Source organism: Emys orbicularis, chromosome 4, assembly GCF_028017835.1.
Source record: "Emys orbicularis isolate rEmyOrb1 chromosome 4, rEmyOrb1.hap1, whole genome shotgun sequence".
Lineage (NCBI taxonomy): Eukaryota > Metazoa > Chordata > Testudines > Emydidae > Emys > Emys orbicularis.
The window spans coordinates 122,551,264-122,568,836 of record NC_088686.1 but is presented as its reverse complement, the minus strand read 5'-3'; the positions used below and the strand labels follow the sequence as shown (position 1 = coordinate 122,568,836).

General features: G+C 45.3%; 1 protein-coding gene across 1 annotated transcript in view; it reads left to right on the top strand.

Moving 5' to 3' along the window:
- Positions 1–891: 891 nt before the first annotated feature.
- Positions 892–17,573, top strand: part of LOC135877812 (adenylate cyclase type 10-like) — a 113,060-nt gene continuing 96,378 nt past the window's right edge. Inside the window, 11 exon segments of the mRNA XM_065403360.1 lie at positions 892–937; positions 4,925–4,963; positions 5,974–6,077; positions 6,079–6,118; positions 10,108–10,313; positions 11,962–12,058; positions 13,105–13,193; positions 13,892–14,083; positions 14,442–14,563; positions 15,506–15,582; positions 15,775–15,964. Of these exon segments, the coding sequence (XP_065259432.1) occupies positions 892–937; positions 4,925–4,963; positions 5,974–6,077; positions 6,079–6,118; positions 10,108–10,313; positions 11,962–12,058; positions 13,105–13,193; positions 13,892–14,083; positions 14,442–14,563; positions 15,506–15,582; positions 15,775–15,964 (1,202 nt within the window).

Below are 17,573 nucleotides of genomic sequence, written 5' to 3'. Positions count from 1 at the left end.
GAAGAGTATATTTGGACACAGACTGGCTAACCTAGTGAGGAGGGCTTTAAACTAGGTTTGACGGGGGCAAAAGACCAAAGTCCAGAAGTAAGTAAAAAATATGGAGAACTGGGAGAAGGGTCAGAAATTGGGGGGAGCATTGGCTGTAATAGCAGGGATCAAGGAGAGACAAGACAGAACTGGGGGGGGATTCAAATCAGTATCTAAAATGTCTGTATACTAATGCGAGAAGTATGGGGAATAAGCAGGAAGAACTTGAAATGTTAGTAAATAAACACAACTATGACATAGTTGGCATCACAGAGACTTGATGGGATAGTACACATGACTGGAATATTGGCATAGAAGGGTACAGCTTGCTCAGGGAGGATAGGCAGGGAAAAAAGGGAGGAGGTGTTGCCTTACATATTAAAAATGTATACACTTGGTCTGAGGTTGAGATGGAAATAGGAGACAGACTTGTTGAAAGTCTCTGGGTAAGGATAAAAGGGGTAAAAAGTAAAGGTGATGTCACAGTAGGGGTCTACTACAGACCACCTAACCAGGAAGAAGAGGTGGATGAGGGTTTTTTTTAAACAACTAACAAAATCATCCAAAACACAGAACTTGGTGGTGATGGGGGATTTCAACTACCCAGACATCTGTTGGGAAAATAACACAGCAGGGCACAGATTATCCAACAAGTTCTTAGAATATATTGGAGACAATTTTTTATTCCAGAAGGTAGAGTAAGCTACTAGGAGAGAGTCTGTTCTAGATTTGATTTTGATGAATAGAGAGGAACTGGCTGAGAATTTGAAAGTGGAAGGCCGCTTGGGTGAAAGCGATCATGAAATGATAGAGTTCATGAGTCTAAGGACGGGTAGGAGGGAAAACAGCAAAATTAAGAAAATGGATTTCAAGAAGGCAGACTTCAACAAACTCAGGGAGTTGGTAAGTAAGATCCCATAGGAAGCAACTCTAAGGGGAAAAACAATTGAAGACAGTTGGCAGTTCTTCAAAGAAACATTATTAAGGGCACAAGAGCAAACTATTTCACTGCGTAGGAAAGATAGGAAGTATGGCAAGCGACCACCATGGCTTAACCAGGAGATCTTGAATGATCTAAAAATCAAAAAAGAGTCCTACAAAAAGTGGAAACTAGGTCAAATTACAAAAGATGAATATAAACAAACAACACAAGTCTGTAGGGGCAAAATTAGAAAGGCCAAGGTGCAAAATGAGATCAAACTTGCTGGATACATAAAGGGCAACAAGAAAACATTCCACAAATATATTAGAAGCAAGAGGAAGACCAAGGACACGGTAGGCCCGTTACTCAATGAAGAGGGAAAAACAATAACAGAAAATGTGGAAATGGCAGAGGTGCTTAATGATTTCTTTGTTTCGGTTTTCACCAAGAAGGTTGGTGGCAATTGGATGCCTAACACAAGGAATGCCAGTAGAAACGGGGTAGGATCAGAAGCAAAAATAGGGAAAGATCAAGTTAAAAATTATTTAGACAAGTTAATCTTCAAGTCACCAGGGCCTGATGAAATGCATCCTAGAATACTCAAAGACCTGACTGAGGAGATATGTGAGCCATTAGCAATTATCTTTGAAAAGTCATGGAAGATGGGAGACATTCCAGAAGACTGGAAAAGGGCATATATAGTGTCCATCTATAAGAAGGGAAATAAGGCAACTCAGGAAATTATAGACCAGTCAGCTTAACTTCTGTACCAGGAAAAATAATGTAGCAAATAATTAAGGAATCAATTTGCAAACATCTAGAAGATAATAAGGTGATAAGTAATAGTCAGCATGGATTTGTCAAAAACAAATCATGTCAAACCAACCTGATAGCTTTTTTTGACAGGGTAACAAGCCTTGTGGATAGGGGCGAAGTGGTAGAAGTGGTATACCTGGACTTTAGTAGGGCTTTTGATATGGTCTCACATGACCTTTTAATTAACAAACTAGGGAAATACAACCTGGATGGAGCTACTATAAGGTGGGTGCATAACTGGTTGGATAACCGTTCCCAGAGAGTAGTTATCAATGGTTCACAGTCAGGCTGGAAGGGCATAACGAATGGGGTTCCGCAGGGATCAGTTCTGGGTCTGGTTCTTTTCAATTTCTTCAGCAATGATTTAGATGATGGCATAGAGAGTACCCTTATAAAGTTTGTAGATGATAGCAAGCTGGGAGGGGTTGCAAGTGCCTTGGAGGATAGGATGAAAATTCAAAATGATCTGGACAAACTTGAGAAATGGTCTGAGGAAAATAGGATGAAATCCAATAAGGACAAATGCAATGTACTCCACTTAGGAAGGAACAATCTGTTACACACATACAAAATGGGAAATGACTGCCTAGGAAGGAGTACTGCAGAAAGGTATCTAGGGGTCATAGTGGACCACAAGCTAAATATGAGTCAACGGTGTAACACTGTTGCAAAAAAAGCAAACATCATTCTGGGATGTATTAGCAGGAGTGTTGTAAGCAAGACACAAGAAGTAATTCTCCCGCTCTACTCCACGCTGATTAGGCCTCAGCTGGAGTATTGTGTCCAGTTCTAGGCGCCACATTTCAGGAAGGATGTGGACAAATTGGAGAAAGTCCAGCGAAGAGCAACAAAAATGATTAAAGGTCTAGACAACATGACCTATGAGGAAAGATTGAAAGAACTGGAGAAGAGAAGACTGAGAGGGGACATAATAACAGTCTTCAAGTACCTGAAAGGTTGTTACAAGGAGGAAGGAGAAATATTATTCTCCTTAACCTCTGATGATAGGACAAGAAGCAGTGGGCTTAAACTGCAGCAAGGGAGGTTTAGGTTGGACATTAGGAAAAACTTCCTAACTGTCAGGGTAGTTAAGCACTGGAATAAATTGCCTAAGGAGGTGGAATCTCCATCATTGGATATCTTTAAGGGCAGGTTAGACAAATGCCTGTCAGGGATGGTCTAGATGGTGCTTGGTCCTGCCATGAGTGCAGGGGACTGGACTAGATGACCTCTTGAGGTCCCTTCCAGTCCTATGCTTCTATACTTCAACGTTTGCCCTAGGAGTAACTGGCAGTGGAAAAGCATGCTGTTATCCTCTGTGTGGATAAGCCCATGCATGGAGGAAAATGCACACATTGTCACTTGGTTACAGAATTTGAGACAGCATTGAAGTGATGGGCATCTGTGGTCCTGGTTTCTTTTCCTGGCTCTGTGAGTACCGTGTTGCCTAATAGTTACAGACAGCATCACCAAGTGTAATACCATGGTGGTCATCTGTGGGGATTGAACACCAGACCTTTAGATAGATAAATGTCTGAACCTTCCTCACTTCAGTTAAAGGGTCAATCTTCTTTACATGACGGTAGTAGCACTCATAAATCTCTACATATGGTCTCACCACTATGAAGGTGATACAGAGCTATCCTGTTACGCAAACACATAACTTGGCTACATTCTTCTGGAAGTCACTGTGACAAAGTGGATGAGACTTGGATCTATGATATTGGATAGATGGTTTCTATGCCTAGTCTTTCTTGAAGTGGCCTTGTGCAAGCTCTTGGGTGTCTTATCTGTAAAGTCGGGGAATGATTCATACCTTCCCTAAGGTAGCAATATGAAGCCTGGGTTGTGCAGTGAATAGACATACTAACAGCAGTCTGTAGAAGAGTGAGGACTAGAACTCAGAATGGCCTGATTTTGCACCTCCATGGGCCTTCCCTTATGCTTGCTGGTGTGTGAGACTTTCCCTTCCCTACCCCCAAAAAGTGTGAAGGCAGGAGCTTATGTTTTAATAAGTTCACATAGAAGGAGTCCTAATCACATGACTTGCATCTGTGCTGCAGTGCAAAAGACTCAGGTTTCAGAACCTGCTGATGGTGCATAATATGGGGGTTGTTACACACACTGCTGATTGACAGGTTTCACCCTAGAGGTGGCTGCATTTCAGTTGTAGTTGAAAGGATTCTTGTATATGGCCCCAATTCAGCAAAACACTTGTATATGCACATGTATAGTTTTAAACTAGGGCTGCAAAATCTGGAACATAGTTAAGTGATTTGAGATCCTCTAGGATAAAAGGTACTTTATACATTTTATATACTATTATTGTTATTGTTTAAATAGCTTAATTTTAACAAATTAATATTTTTCTCTCAGCTTTTAGTTCATTGTTTGTAATACTACTTGTCACTGATTTAGATTACAGGGTGAAGTATAAAGAACATATTAAAAAACAGTACCAGTTAATAAAAGAAAGGAACTCTCGTCTTGGTGAGAATGTGAATCTAAGCAAAAGGTATACAAAACTGACTATTATAAGCAAGCTTCGTTGCAAAAAGGAGAGAGAACATGAAATAATGGCCTCCAGATGGAGACATGCAAAAATCATGACTGAACGAGCTCGCTCTTCTGTTACCATAAACTCCTTATTTGATCCTGAAAATGGACAACCACCACAAATCGTTGTTCTGCAGGGAGCTGCAGGCATTGGGAAAACAATGACTGCAAAAAAGATCATGTTAGACTGGGCTTCTGGAGAAGTTTATGAGAACAGATTTGCATACATTTTCTACATAAATTGTAGAGAAATAAACTATGGGAGTAAGCAAGGAACAGTGGTTGACTGGATTAGGAAAAATTGCCCTGACAAAAATGTACCAATTAATGAGATTTTGTTAAATCAAGAAAAACTTCTCTTCGTGATTGATGGTTTTGATGAACTGAGGTTTTCCTTTGATCGAAAGGAAGATAGTCTGTGCACAGATCCCTGGAAGGAGATGCCAATGGAAGATGCACTGAGCAGTTTATTTAGGAAAAAGCTACACACAAACACACACACACACACGTGCCCATCCCCCGATTGACAGAACAATTTGTTCCATGATTTTCTTTGACAAGAGCTGTGTGTAACTTCTCTCGCCTTTTCTCTTGCTGCAGAGGTGCTGATTTATGGAGGCGATATCTTGAACTTTGCAGGTATTTATTAGCTTGTGATATCTAAGGAGGAAGCACTGGGGTGGGGTAGAGCGGCCTACTCTCCCGTTGTCATTTGACTTGTGAGGCTCTGGACAGTGGCGGCATTCAAACTAGCCAACTCCCTTTTCTTGTTCTATTGTACCCGTCTCTCTGGCTCCTATTCCCACAGGGCTGATCTATGATTTGGAAGAAGCAAGAATTTACACTATATCTTTCAGTTAGAAACAACCCCGATTCCCCTTCCTCTGTGTCTGATTGAGAAATCCTGGCTGGCGCTTCCTTTAGAACTGAGCTCAGACAGAAGTTAGGCACTTAAATACCTTTATTTGTGCATAAGCTTTCATGGGTAAAACACCCCACTTCTTCAGATGCATGGATACACTTCTTCACTCCATGCATCTAAAGATGTGGGTTTTTTTTACCCACGAAATCTTATGCCCAAATAAATCTGTTAGTCTTTAAGGTGCCACCGGACTCCTCGTTGTTTTTGTGGATACAGACTAATAGACTACCCCCCTGATACTAAATACCTTTGGGGATCTTGGCCTGAATGACTGTGCTAGCAGTTGCCCAAGGGCGATAGGAGGTGCAATGCCTTAGATGTACCTGAGCCAGCGGACACAGGTTTGTGTGTGTGGGAGAGGGGAGGGGAACATGCAGCAAGCCACTGCAAGGGGTCACTGATGGGGAAGGGACACTTGCAGTCAGTGGCTATAAGGGATCACCGGGAAGGAAGGTTTACTTGTAAAAAGCAGCTGCAGGGCATTACTGAATGGGAAGAGGTAGTCACAACCGACAGCTGCTAGAAGCATAGAGGGGTTGGTCTGTTCACAGCCAGGAGCTGCTAAGGAGTTTGGGGTGGTTAGTGAGCAATCTCTCTGTGGGTCAGAGTGCTGGGCAGGTACAGGTAGATCTGCTGTGGCTTGCTGAAAAGCCAAGTGGCTTTGTCAGCACTTTAGAAACAAGAAGAGCATGTATCCCATAAGTCTCTGTCACACTGTCTTCCCCAGGGGATGCACTGCTAGCACTGTGGAAAGTGCAACGAAGCCAGCTGAGCGATATCATTACACTTGCACTGAAATGTAGCCTGAGGATCCAGGAAGAGTATGGGGTTTCGTGAAACTGAAGTGGGTCTGAAGCTCCGAGTGAAGATAGGTACTGTGGCTACTAGTGGAATAACAATACTTTGCAGTCACTAGAGAGCACATTCCCAAAGCACTTTACAAAAGTGAATAGGAAGCATTCGCCCCATTGTGCAGGGGGGGAAACAGAGGCAAATGGAGATGAAATATCTTGCCCCAGGTCACACAGTGAGTTGGTGGTGGAGATGGGATGAGCATTCAGGACTCCTCACTGCCAGTTCCTTGCCCTAACCAGTAGGCAATTCTGCTTCCTGAGTGGACAGTCACATGAGCCCCCACTCCCCTTGCTCCCAAGATATGCCGCTGAGAAACACCCTGCCCAAATCTCGTTCAATTTCTAGTGTGCCAGGAGTCTGTAAAAGATGTTAATTGCTCAGTGATCTGATCAGTTGCATCTTTTTCGGCAGCTGCATGGGAAAAGCCGCTTCTGTGGTAGGGAAAATGTATTTCTGGTCAGAGAGGAGAGTCTTTTGGGGACTGGAATAAAGAGCATTTCACCTCTAAGTTGCTGGTTCAAATTGAGCCTGTGGAAGTGGTGACCAAGACTCGTTCCTATCTGATTGCTTGGTGGCTCATGTGAAATGCATTGCAGGTCTCGTTTTAGTTCATAGCAGACATATATCTGTGACACGTAAACCATCCTTACATTCAGAAACAACAGTCTCATCGGAGAAGCTAAGGACTGAATGGGCCTTGGGGATCAAATGACTGAAGTACCTTAGGGAGGCAGTTTGGGGCAGTTGGTCCTAGAGCTGGCCATTCTGTATCTATTATGTGAATAAACAACTACAATTTATTGGTGCCAGTCTGGCACCTTTCATCGGTGCTGACTGTACCTAGTTTATTTTTACAGAGCTATGACTGTCTCTGAATAGCTTCTGACTAGGACTCGTGGACAAAATTCCATCAAAACTGTTTTTCAACGGAAAATTGGGTTTTCTACTAAGCAATTTTTGTTATGAAGAGTGTCTGTTTTCCATGGAAAATTTCAATTTTCCATCAAAAAACCCCAAACAGTTGAAAACTGAAATATTTTGATTTAGAAATCCTGCCACAGTGCCTCATGGGAATTGTATTTTGGTCATCTAATGTCCTCCCTAGCTGGACTACATCTCCCATTGTACACAATGAACAAAGACTCCTCCGATTATTAACCACTTCCCCTCACTAAGAGAGGACATTAAGAAGCATCATGGGTGATGAAGTCAAACTAACAGAGAGTCCTGTGGCACCTTTAAGACTAAGAGATGTATTGAACCATAAGCTTTCGTGGGTGAATACCCACTTCGTCAGATCTTGCGTCTGACGAAGTGGGTATTCACCCACGAAAGCTTATGCTCCAACACATCTCTTAGTCTTAAAGGTGCCACAGGACTCTCTGTTGCTTTTTACAGATCCAGACTTACACAGCTACCCCTCTGATACTAGTAGTCAAACTAGAGAGCCCAACCTATAGAGAATAATGGGAGCTTGAGGCATCAGAACTACAACTCCCATAAATAAAGTGGCAGTATTTCCAAATCAATTTTTTTGTTTTGTTTTCAGCCAAAGTATTTCAGCATTTGAATTTCTGCTGAAAATCAAAATTTTTAATGGAAAATTTAGATGAAAATTATTTCTTTTTTGTTTGAATTGAAATTGTCAGTGGAAAGAGTACCCCCTTTATTTACCAGCTCTACTTCTGAGTATTTCACATCCATGGAAAGCAACAGGAAGTTGCTAGCCATTAGGGTTGTGGGAAGTGCCTTCACAGTATCTCTGTTCCTTTCTGTTTGGCAAAGAAATGTAAAGCCACCTAAGTTTGGGATCTTCAGGAACTTGCTCTTTTGCCATTTCCTTATATTAAGCTGGGGAGTTTTAGATTACATCTGGATGTTTTTTCTGTGTGTGTTTTCAAGCAGACATTTACAAGCTCCCTTCACGCAAACTCCCAGCAGCAGCAGACTGAGAGCAAAATCCTTCTGCTTGCTGGCCCCCTGGTTAGACCACACAGACAGAATGTACAGTGATGTCCCAAATGAGAGAGTGCTTTTTACTGAGTTCAACTCAAAGTCTTAGTAGATGCTGCACTGAGCAGGTTCAGAAGGGATTATTGAATTGCATATCACTTTATTGCTATCCAGCCAATGTTTCTCAAACTTGTTCATGAATGTATGCCTCAGTGGGCACTTGCTACATGCCAAGTACCAAGCTCCAGCTGTTTTTGAGTTATCTGTCTGTGAAGAAAAAAGCACGGGAACAATTATTTTAAATGAGAAGAGTGTAAACATTATGCCCCATATCTGAAATAAATTACTCATTGGCAAAGAGGTGAACTTTGTGGAAACTTATGATCAGGTATAATAATAGGCAATTGTTGATCCACTGGATCATGGTGTATGCATAAGAAGTCTAGTCAGTGCCTGATGAATCCACCTATGGCTGACAAGCCCAATTCGAGAGTGTGATGGGTTGGATCACAGAAACCCCCTTGGGAGCTGCCACCCGATGTGCCAAGACTACCTCTACCCCTGCTTTCCCTGCCAACTCGGGATCCCAGCACCCTGTCTTGCTGAGCCAGACACTCCCGTCTGCTCCAACAAAGACCCAGGATCTGAATTACTTGCCCCAAAGCTGCAGGTTTACCTGAAGGCAGCTAACAGAAGTGTTCCTGTCTTTAACACTCAGATGCCCAACTCCCAATGGGGTCTAAACCCAAATAAATCCATTTTACCCTGTATAAAGCTTAAGCAGGGTAAACTCATAAATTGTTCGCCCTCTATAACACTGATAGAGAGATATGCACAGTCGTTTGCTCCCCCAGGTATTAATACATACTCTGAGTTAATTCATAAGTAAAAAGTGATTTTATTAAATACAAAAAGTAGGATTTAAGTGGCTCCAAGTAGTAACAGACAGAACAAAGTAAGTCACCAAGCAAAATAAAATAAAATGTGCAAATCTATGTCTAATCAAACTGAATACAGATAATCTCACCCTTAGAGATGCTTCAGTAAGTTTTTTCCTCAGACTGGACACTTTCCAGGCCTGGGCACAATTCTTTCCCCTGGTACAGCTCTTGTTTCAGCTCAGGTGGTAGCTAGGGGATTCTTCATGATGGCTCCTCCACTTTGTTCTGTTCCACCCCTTTATATATCTTTTGCATAAGGCGGGAATCCTTTGTCCCTCTCTGGGTTCCCACTCCCTCCTTCTCAATGGAAAGACACCAGGTTAAAGATGGATTCCAGTTCAGGTGACATGATCACATGTCACTGCAAGACTTCATTGCCCACTTGCCAGCACACACGTATACAGGAAGACTTACAGGTAAAACACAGCCATCTGCAGACAATTGTCCTGGTTAATGGGAGTCATCAAGATTCCAAACCACCATTAATGGCCCACACTTTGCATAATTACAACAGGCCCTCAGAGTTATATTTCATATTTCTAGTTTCAGATACAAGAGTGGTACATTTATACAAATAGGATGATCACACTCAGTAGATTATAAGCTTTGTAATGATATCTTACAAGAGACCTTTTGCATGAAGCATATTCCAATTACATTATATTCACTCATTAACATATTTTTATAAAACCATATAGACTGCAACGTCACAGAGAGTAACACAGCTTGTTATAAATCTCATAGATCCAGATATTGTCTGAATGGGAGTCCAAGATTACAGCACACTGCTTTCTTCTTCAGATATAAACAGATTGTTATAATGGAAACCGATTTGTAACCATATAACAGATGCTATCGTGTGACCCTTATAATTATGTGTGCATTATTATTATTGATTAACTGACATGCTGTTTAATTCATTGGAGAGTGTTGTTCTAGAAATCCTCAGATTCCTGGAATAAATATCACATATTGTCAAGAACTGATCCAAACCTCCCACCCCCCAAAAAATAGGTTGGCCTCCAAAATCCGCTTCTAAGATAATTGAGATACATATATTACAAATGGTAAAGTAAAAATGCCCTCCATAACAATCTTGTTTCTCTTGTCAGGGCTATCTGCAGGTCACATCTCCAAAGTTGTTGTTGGAGACAATAAGCACCAATATTTTCTGGTAATTGGCCGAGCAGTGGATGGAGTTCGGTTGGCCCAAAACCTAGCAAAAGCAAGCGAGGTTATTCTATCGCCGAACTGCTGGGAACTCTGTAACAGGAACATGATAGAAATAGAAAGAATTAAAGATCAAAGAGCTGTTAAGGTGGGCAATGTGGAGTGTGCAACAATTGTTCATAACCAGTGGCGTGTGTATTGCCTTGTTATCTAGGTTGGGGTGTGTTTACGTGCCCCATTGTCTTCTTCTGGATGCAACCTCACACGTATGCTTGTGTGTATATCTGTTATTGGGCCTGTATCCAATGGACCAGCTGGGCAGAGGGGGCCGAGAGGGATGGTGATGCGAAAGTTGAAAGTGGTGATGAAGTAAGAAGGCATAGTAGAATGTGGACTTAACTTTGGCTTCCTCTTGCCAGGAGTGGCTGGTCGTTAGGGAATAAGGGGGGTAAGCCCCACCAGTGATCTCAGAACTGGGTAGTGTAGCTGTTGTAGTGCAGGGGACAGAGCCACAGAGCCAGAGTATGAGGCTCTTTACCCATGCTCCCTGCAGCCTCCAGCCCCTGCAAGAGTCTCTGTAAGAGAAGGGATGCAAGTGGCAGAGGGAGGAGGTGCAGAGCAGCGAATACCAGAGCTTTCTGAGCAGGGGGCAGGGTTCCGACCTGTGGGGCATCTGAGATTGGTGGTGATGGGTGTCAGGTAGGAGGGGGAAGATTTTGGAGCCTGGGGATGGATTTGCTAGAGCTGGAGGGATGTGTGGGGGCATTCTGAGCCTGGGGCTGTCTGGTGGCCAGGGCTCAGAGCTGAGGGTGTGGGCCTGAGCTGTGGAGGTCTGTTAGGAAGAGGGAGGATCTCAGCCAGGGGGAAAGGGTATGTTTGTGGGGCGTGTTTCTCAGCAGGTGGGGAGCTGAGGGAAGAGTTGGGTGGGAAGGTTGATGGAGTCGGTTGGTGACTGAGGGTGTGGGTGAATCAGTGACTGTGGAGGGGGTGGTCGGGGTGTGGTAGGGTACAGCTAGATTGGAATGGGAGATATTAGGGCTAGGAGAGAACAAGAAAGGGGTCACAGAAGGGTAAATACTGTTCTCACTTGCCCTGCCTTTTCCTGTAAAAGGCCCCAAGTACTCATCCTGACAGGATAACACCCAATTCCCTGATCCATCCCCCTCGCCAATCCCGGTGTCCCCGCTTTGAACTCTGAAAATACGACCAACCTGCCAGGGAGTGGAAGTGGGAGCATTGCTACCTGCAGCCCACCAGTTATTTTGAGCACCCCCCTCTTACACCTTGCACCGGTTCTTGGAGAGCAGCTGTGAGAATGGGGAGGAGAATCAGACCGTGGGCCTATTGTGATTTTAGTTAGTATCTTTCTGGAGGCACTGAGATAGTTCAGGGACAGGTGTCATGAGAAGAAGCTGGGCTTCAGTTCTGCACCTGCATCTGAGTAAGCCCATTGAAATCAGTGGGGCCAATCAGGTGCTTAAAGTTAAGCACGTATGTAAGCATTTGCAGGATTGGGGGCTTGGACAGATACCCAGCAGGAGAAAGATTGTGGAATTGGAAGGCTTTGCACCCCAGCTTTGGAGGCTGCAGAATCTTTTTGTTGCATTTGTTGGGAGCGTCGTCACTTGTTTTGCTCCAGCCAAAAAATCTTTTCTGATTACTGCTGTGTCCTCCATCCAGTTGACAGGGAGGTTGATGATGGAGGTGACAGTGAAGGATGGGAGTGCATTTTATTGAATAATTCTGCACTAGGCTTGTGGAAGCTGACAGACGCCTTTAATTCTGTGTGCCTTTAGGCTAAATACATAAAGACCATCTCTGAGATTGAGTTCGACGAGTTCTTCTGGAAATGTACTGAATACCTACAGCACTTCCCCACGGGTGAAAGTAACAGTGAGTGCCTCTTCCTTCTACTGTGTTGACCCCAGGGAGACGGCAGGCTGAGATTCCTTTGTTTTCCGTCAGTGTAAATGTGAGAGGGTGAATGGACTGCACATGGGGGCCCCTGCCCTGTACCCCTTTGAGTTCCTGTGTCCTCCTCCATTCCCTGCCACCAAAATCCCGAGGCAGCCAGCTGCATTTCAACTCCCTCTCCCCCCTGCTGGCTTCAACCTGTCTGGACCCCAGCAAGGGCTACGCTGACTGTGGAGGAGAAGAGACCCTCTCCCTACTTTCTGTGTCAGCTCTATGGAGACCCCTGGCTGGCAAGAAGAGACACTATAGGGAACCCTGCTCAGTGCCTACAGTCTTTCTGGGTAAGCAAGCTTTCAGTGGTGCTGATATAAGCACACAAGGAATTTTCTAATAGAAAATCCCAACTGTGCATAGGCACCGACTCCGTGGGTGCTCTGGGGCTGGAGCACCCACGGGAAAAAAATGGTGGGTGCTGAGCACCCACCGGCAGCTCCCCTACCAGAACCTCCCCCTCCCCCCAGTCCCTTCTGCCCGCCGGTGGGCCCCACCGATCAGCGCCTCCCCCTCCCTCCCAGCGCCTACCAGGGATCAGCTGTTTCGCTGTGTCAGGAGGCACTGGGGGAGAGGGAGGAGGAGAAAGGGTGCAGTGTGCTTGGGGGAGGGATGGAACTGGGCAGAGAAGGGGTGGGAAGGGGCAGGGAAGAGGCGGGGTGGGGCGGAGCGGGGGTGGGAAGAAGCAGGGCAGAGCTGGGGCCTTGGGGGAAAGGGTGGAGTGGGGGCGGGGCCTGCAGGGAGCCGGGGGGAACCCCCCCCCGGCAGATTAGAAACTCGGTGCCTATGGAACTGTGATTTGCATTTTCAAGATTGTAAGTGAAATAGGTTAGACAAGAATCTCCAACCCCATCCAGGCACTGTCCAGTCCCCACTGGTAAAAGTCTGCCCTTGAGCAAAGCCAGGAATAAAACCCTACAGTTTAACCACAAGTCTTCCTTCTGCTATTGAAAGCATTGAATTTCCTCCCCTAGGTATCCTCAGAGCAACCTCCACATTGTCTCCTAATGATGAGCTGGAGAAGTCCCTCCGGAAGTATGTGATGAGAAACATTCTGAAGAAGGTACTGCAGTAACTTCACAGAATTTTATTTTTTGGCTTGACGGTCTGTGCTTTACACAGCTAGAATTTTTCTGAGGTTCTCCTGATGCTACAGAGGAAAATACAAGAAACCCTGAAGTGGGTAGTTGTGGATCAACTGGTCCACATGGAAAGTTTTTTCCTTCCCCCTCCCTTGGCTTATGACCTGAGGCATGAGGGTTTAGATCCCTTCCAAAACTATTGGGTTTTATTTAAAAAAATCCTTACTATTATAACACTGGATGTTGTCATAATTTTTTGAAATCTGCCAAGTTCTTGACTGCAGGCAATGTGTCCCACAGGCTAATTGTAAGGTGTATGAAAAAGTTTTTCCTTTGTTCTGTTTAAAATTTTAAAGTTTATGGGGAGACCTGGGTTGTAGCAAAGTCACATTGACAGGCTCTGCTCAGCTATCTCCCCCTTTATCCCCTTGGTGCCTAGCCTCATTTCCCAGTCCTGTGCTGAAAGGATCATCATCCTGAGACTGGAGAGTGCTTCCCATTGATGGGGGCCCACTCCTTCCTATGGCAATAGCTGATCAAACATCTTTGCCCTCGTGGAGTTAGCACCTGTATCTGAGAGCAGAGTCAGCCCAGCTGGAGGATGGGTATATGGAGTAGTGAATGCTTCCCGCTCACCAGGAGTACGGACTGTTGAGTACATCTGGCTCTTCTCTTTCAGATTGACGACAACCAACCTCTAGAATATTTATCTGAGCTTCGGCCGGTCACAATTGTCTTTGTGAACCTGCAGTTTGACAAAACTGCCAATACCTTGCATCTGTGCAAGGCCATCCACGATGCCAATGTGAAGATCTCAAACATCATCCACGTCTTCAGTGGCAAAATCAACAAAGTCTTTATGTTTGACAAAGTGGGTCAGAGCTTCAAGGCCATTCCAGTTGGGCAGCCGGAGCTGGCAAACATTCCCCTGAGACTCAGGGACTAGTAGGAGGCAGGAGGGACAGTGGCATTGTCATTAGGGATAGAGAAGGGAGGAGGAGGGCAGGGATCAGGAGGAATGATAAAAAGCTTGGTGCTGAAGAGACTGAGTCTGAGGCGGTGGTGGGGTCTCCCAGAACATTTTGGGGGTACTGTATGACAGCACTACTCTAACAGGGTGGATGGGAGAGCTGGAGCACAGTGGAACTGTTTGCCACAGACATTGATACTGATTTGCTCTTTGGAAAAAACCCTCACCCCTCTGGTGTTTTCTTTCCCCTCCCTGGCAGGGCTGCACATTCCTGTGTGTGTTCGGGCTCCCTGGGGATAAGCAGGCTGACGAGAGCACCCACGCCTTGGACAGCGCATTTAAAATCTTCAACTTCTGTTCTGAGACGCTCATGAAAATAAAGTAAGCAGGAAGGTGCAGTTCTTCATGTTGCCTACAGGGGTGCTATTGGGCTTGTTTGTCATCGAAACTCCCTCGTCCCAACAGGAGGGCCCCCCTAGTAGGCAGGAGGCAGTGACATGACAGCTGGGAGACAAATTTTTTAGCCCAGTTTACCTGGGCTCCCCCTCACTCTACATGACCCAGACCGCCTAAGACAGCTATGTGCCACTGGAGCAATAGAACCTCAGCCTCAGAGGTGATACTGGTGGGTGCAGCTGATGGAGCTTTTGTGGTGACTGGCCATGAATCTGGAACCTGCTCAGGATGACCGTGAACCTCAGCACCATTCAGAGCAAAATGCAAAGCCAACCACCTTCACTGACCTATCCCACAACAGCCCAAGAAACTCCAATCCACAAGTCCAGTCCCTGCAGAAAAGAGAGAGCAAAAGACTAACGACGCCAGCTGTGCAGGATTCTCAGCTCCATTTGCGTGAGAATGGCAAATTCTTTGATCTCTAAAGGCATTTTTCCCCTTGAGAGCATTGGTAACAGGACAAAGAGCATGAGCCAAACCCCTATTGACTGTCACCCCCCACCCCACTGGCCTCTGAAGGACCCATCAAGTCCTTCTTGACTGCAGTCGGTGGAGGAGCTCCCTGCTGAAGGGGACCCCGAGGCCTGTCAGCCAGCAGGACTCCAACAGTGCTTCTCCGGGAAGCACAAGAACTGTCATTACATGGGGACGTGCGTGAGGGAAGCTCCTTGCCCTCTTCTCCATCCCTTTCGCACACACACAGAGCTGCACACAGGCTGTTGGGAGACCTAGCTGGCTGATGTGGGGATAGTTAATACAAATTAGCACTACAGGAGTGGGGGTGGGGAGAGGGTGCATGAGCAGATGTGGCAAGAGGGACTGGACATTTGGGATTGCTGACTCCATGTTGCTCTCATTGCTTGCTAGGCTAGTTTCCATCGGGGTTACCAGCGGGCCAGTGTTCTGCGGAGTAGTTGGCCATCGTGTAAGGCACGAATACACAGGTACAGTCTGTTTCTCTGGTCCTGTGCATGTTTGGTATCCCCTGGGTACCCACAGAGTGTGTGTGTAGGCTGCGTATTTTTGCTGGTGGAGGGGTATGTATGCATGGATACATATGGAGCTGTCCACAGGAGGATGGGCGGGAGCTCAGTTAACTTTTCAGTGCCCATTTTCTTGCTCTTTCCACCACACAGTCATTGGCCAGAAGGTGAATCTCGCTGCCTGGATGATGATGTATTATCCGGGGTTAGTGTCCTGTGATGCAGTGACCTACGCCAACTCCAGGCTGCCTCATTACTTCTTTGAAGAGCTCCCCCAAACTGAAATGAAAGGAGTTGTGAATCCCGGCATGGTCTATCATTATCTTGGCATCATTGAGATAAAGTAAGTGTCCCCTGTGACGTCATGCTCAGAACAGTCAGAACTGTGAGCCACTGTTACCACTCTGCCTTAGCAAGAGCAAGAGCTTTGGTGCTGCTAAGCTGTGTGGCAGGTCCCTGACACACCAGTCTGTCTGCCTTGCCAGCAAACTCCTCTAGACTCTGCCAGTCTAAATGTTGGTTTGCCGGTAACAATCAGTGAGTCCCAGCTGCCAAGTTCCCCAGAAACATCTCCCTGCAGCATCCAGTCCCTCTCACTTTACGCTCACTGCCTCCAAAGAAACAGAGCACACTTCTGTGAGCTGTTTTCAGGTAAACTTGCAGCTTTGGGACAAGTGATTCAGACCCTGGGTCTGTGTCTGGAGCCAGACGGGAGTGTCTGGCTCAGCAAGACAGGGTGCTGGAGTCCTGAGCTGGCAGGGAAAACAGAAGCAGGGGTAGTCTTTGCACATCGGGTGGCAGCTCCCAAGGGGGTTTCTGTGATCCAACCCGTCACAGAGACAAACAGCTGCTTGGACAGCAAATAGCTCAGTGTAAAAATACCTTCAACTGGCATATCTTTTATCAATCCTCATGTTTGAGAGAATGGGTAACTATAGTGTCTCATTTGCATCTCTCTCCCACTCCCACATCAGCTCCAGCTACTAGGAGACTGGGAACTGCACCATGGAAATGTAGAAGCGTTCAATGTTTCTCCATACACCTAGACAGCCCTCTAGACTCAGTCCAAATGACTTTCAGTTCAGATTAAGGGGCACAACAAACTAAGAAAGAACAAAAGTAAAGTCTCCATGAGGGAGCACAGTTTGGGTCCCTTCTTTGGAACATGCTGCATCAGCTGTGCTGTCAGAAATTTAAAGGTGCAGTACAACCCCCCCCCCCAAATTCATAGCAATTGTGGTGTAGCTAGCTAGTATTAAGTTCAGAGACCAAGTTTGCATGTGTTCTGTTTTTTCATATATCCTGATACCTCCTTTCATCAACAGCTGTTTATACAATATCTGCCTTGCTCTCATTGTCCAAATCCAAGGCTCCATTCCTACAAGTTCTTCTATGTGAGGGAGCCCCATTAAAGTCAGTGGGAGTCCGTATGTGGGGAGCAATTTGCAGGAGTCGGGCCATTGTTAATGAATAGCTTGCTAAAGAGAGATTTTAAAAAGCAGCACAGGAGCTCAGAGTAATCATCGATTTCATTCACCTTCTTACTTATTCATGGCTTTACTTTCTTTTTCCCATGACATGTTTATAGAAACTCTTATTCCCCTTACAGCCTTTACCTAGTATTAACTCATTCTGCTTTTTTTGCTTTCCTTATCTTTTCCTCTGCAAGCTTTATTGAATCTGTCTATTCCTACTTGTCTCTCATCTCTCACCCATTTGCGGTACAGAATTGTTTGTTACCTTCAGATCCTTGAGCAGCTTCAGGAAGCCAGGCTAATAGGCATTGCATTGCATTGTTCTTTACCAGAGAAATCATAGGCTGCTGTGCCTCATTTCCTTCTTAGCTCTCCAATTCTCACCGATGGATATTAATACACCCTCCCATTACACCAGGCTCATTAGGCTCCTTAGTTATTGATGTTTCTTTAGCGCTCTTCTGAAGGGAAACCCCA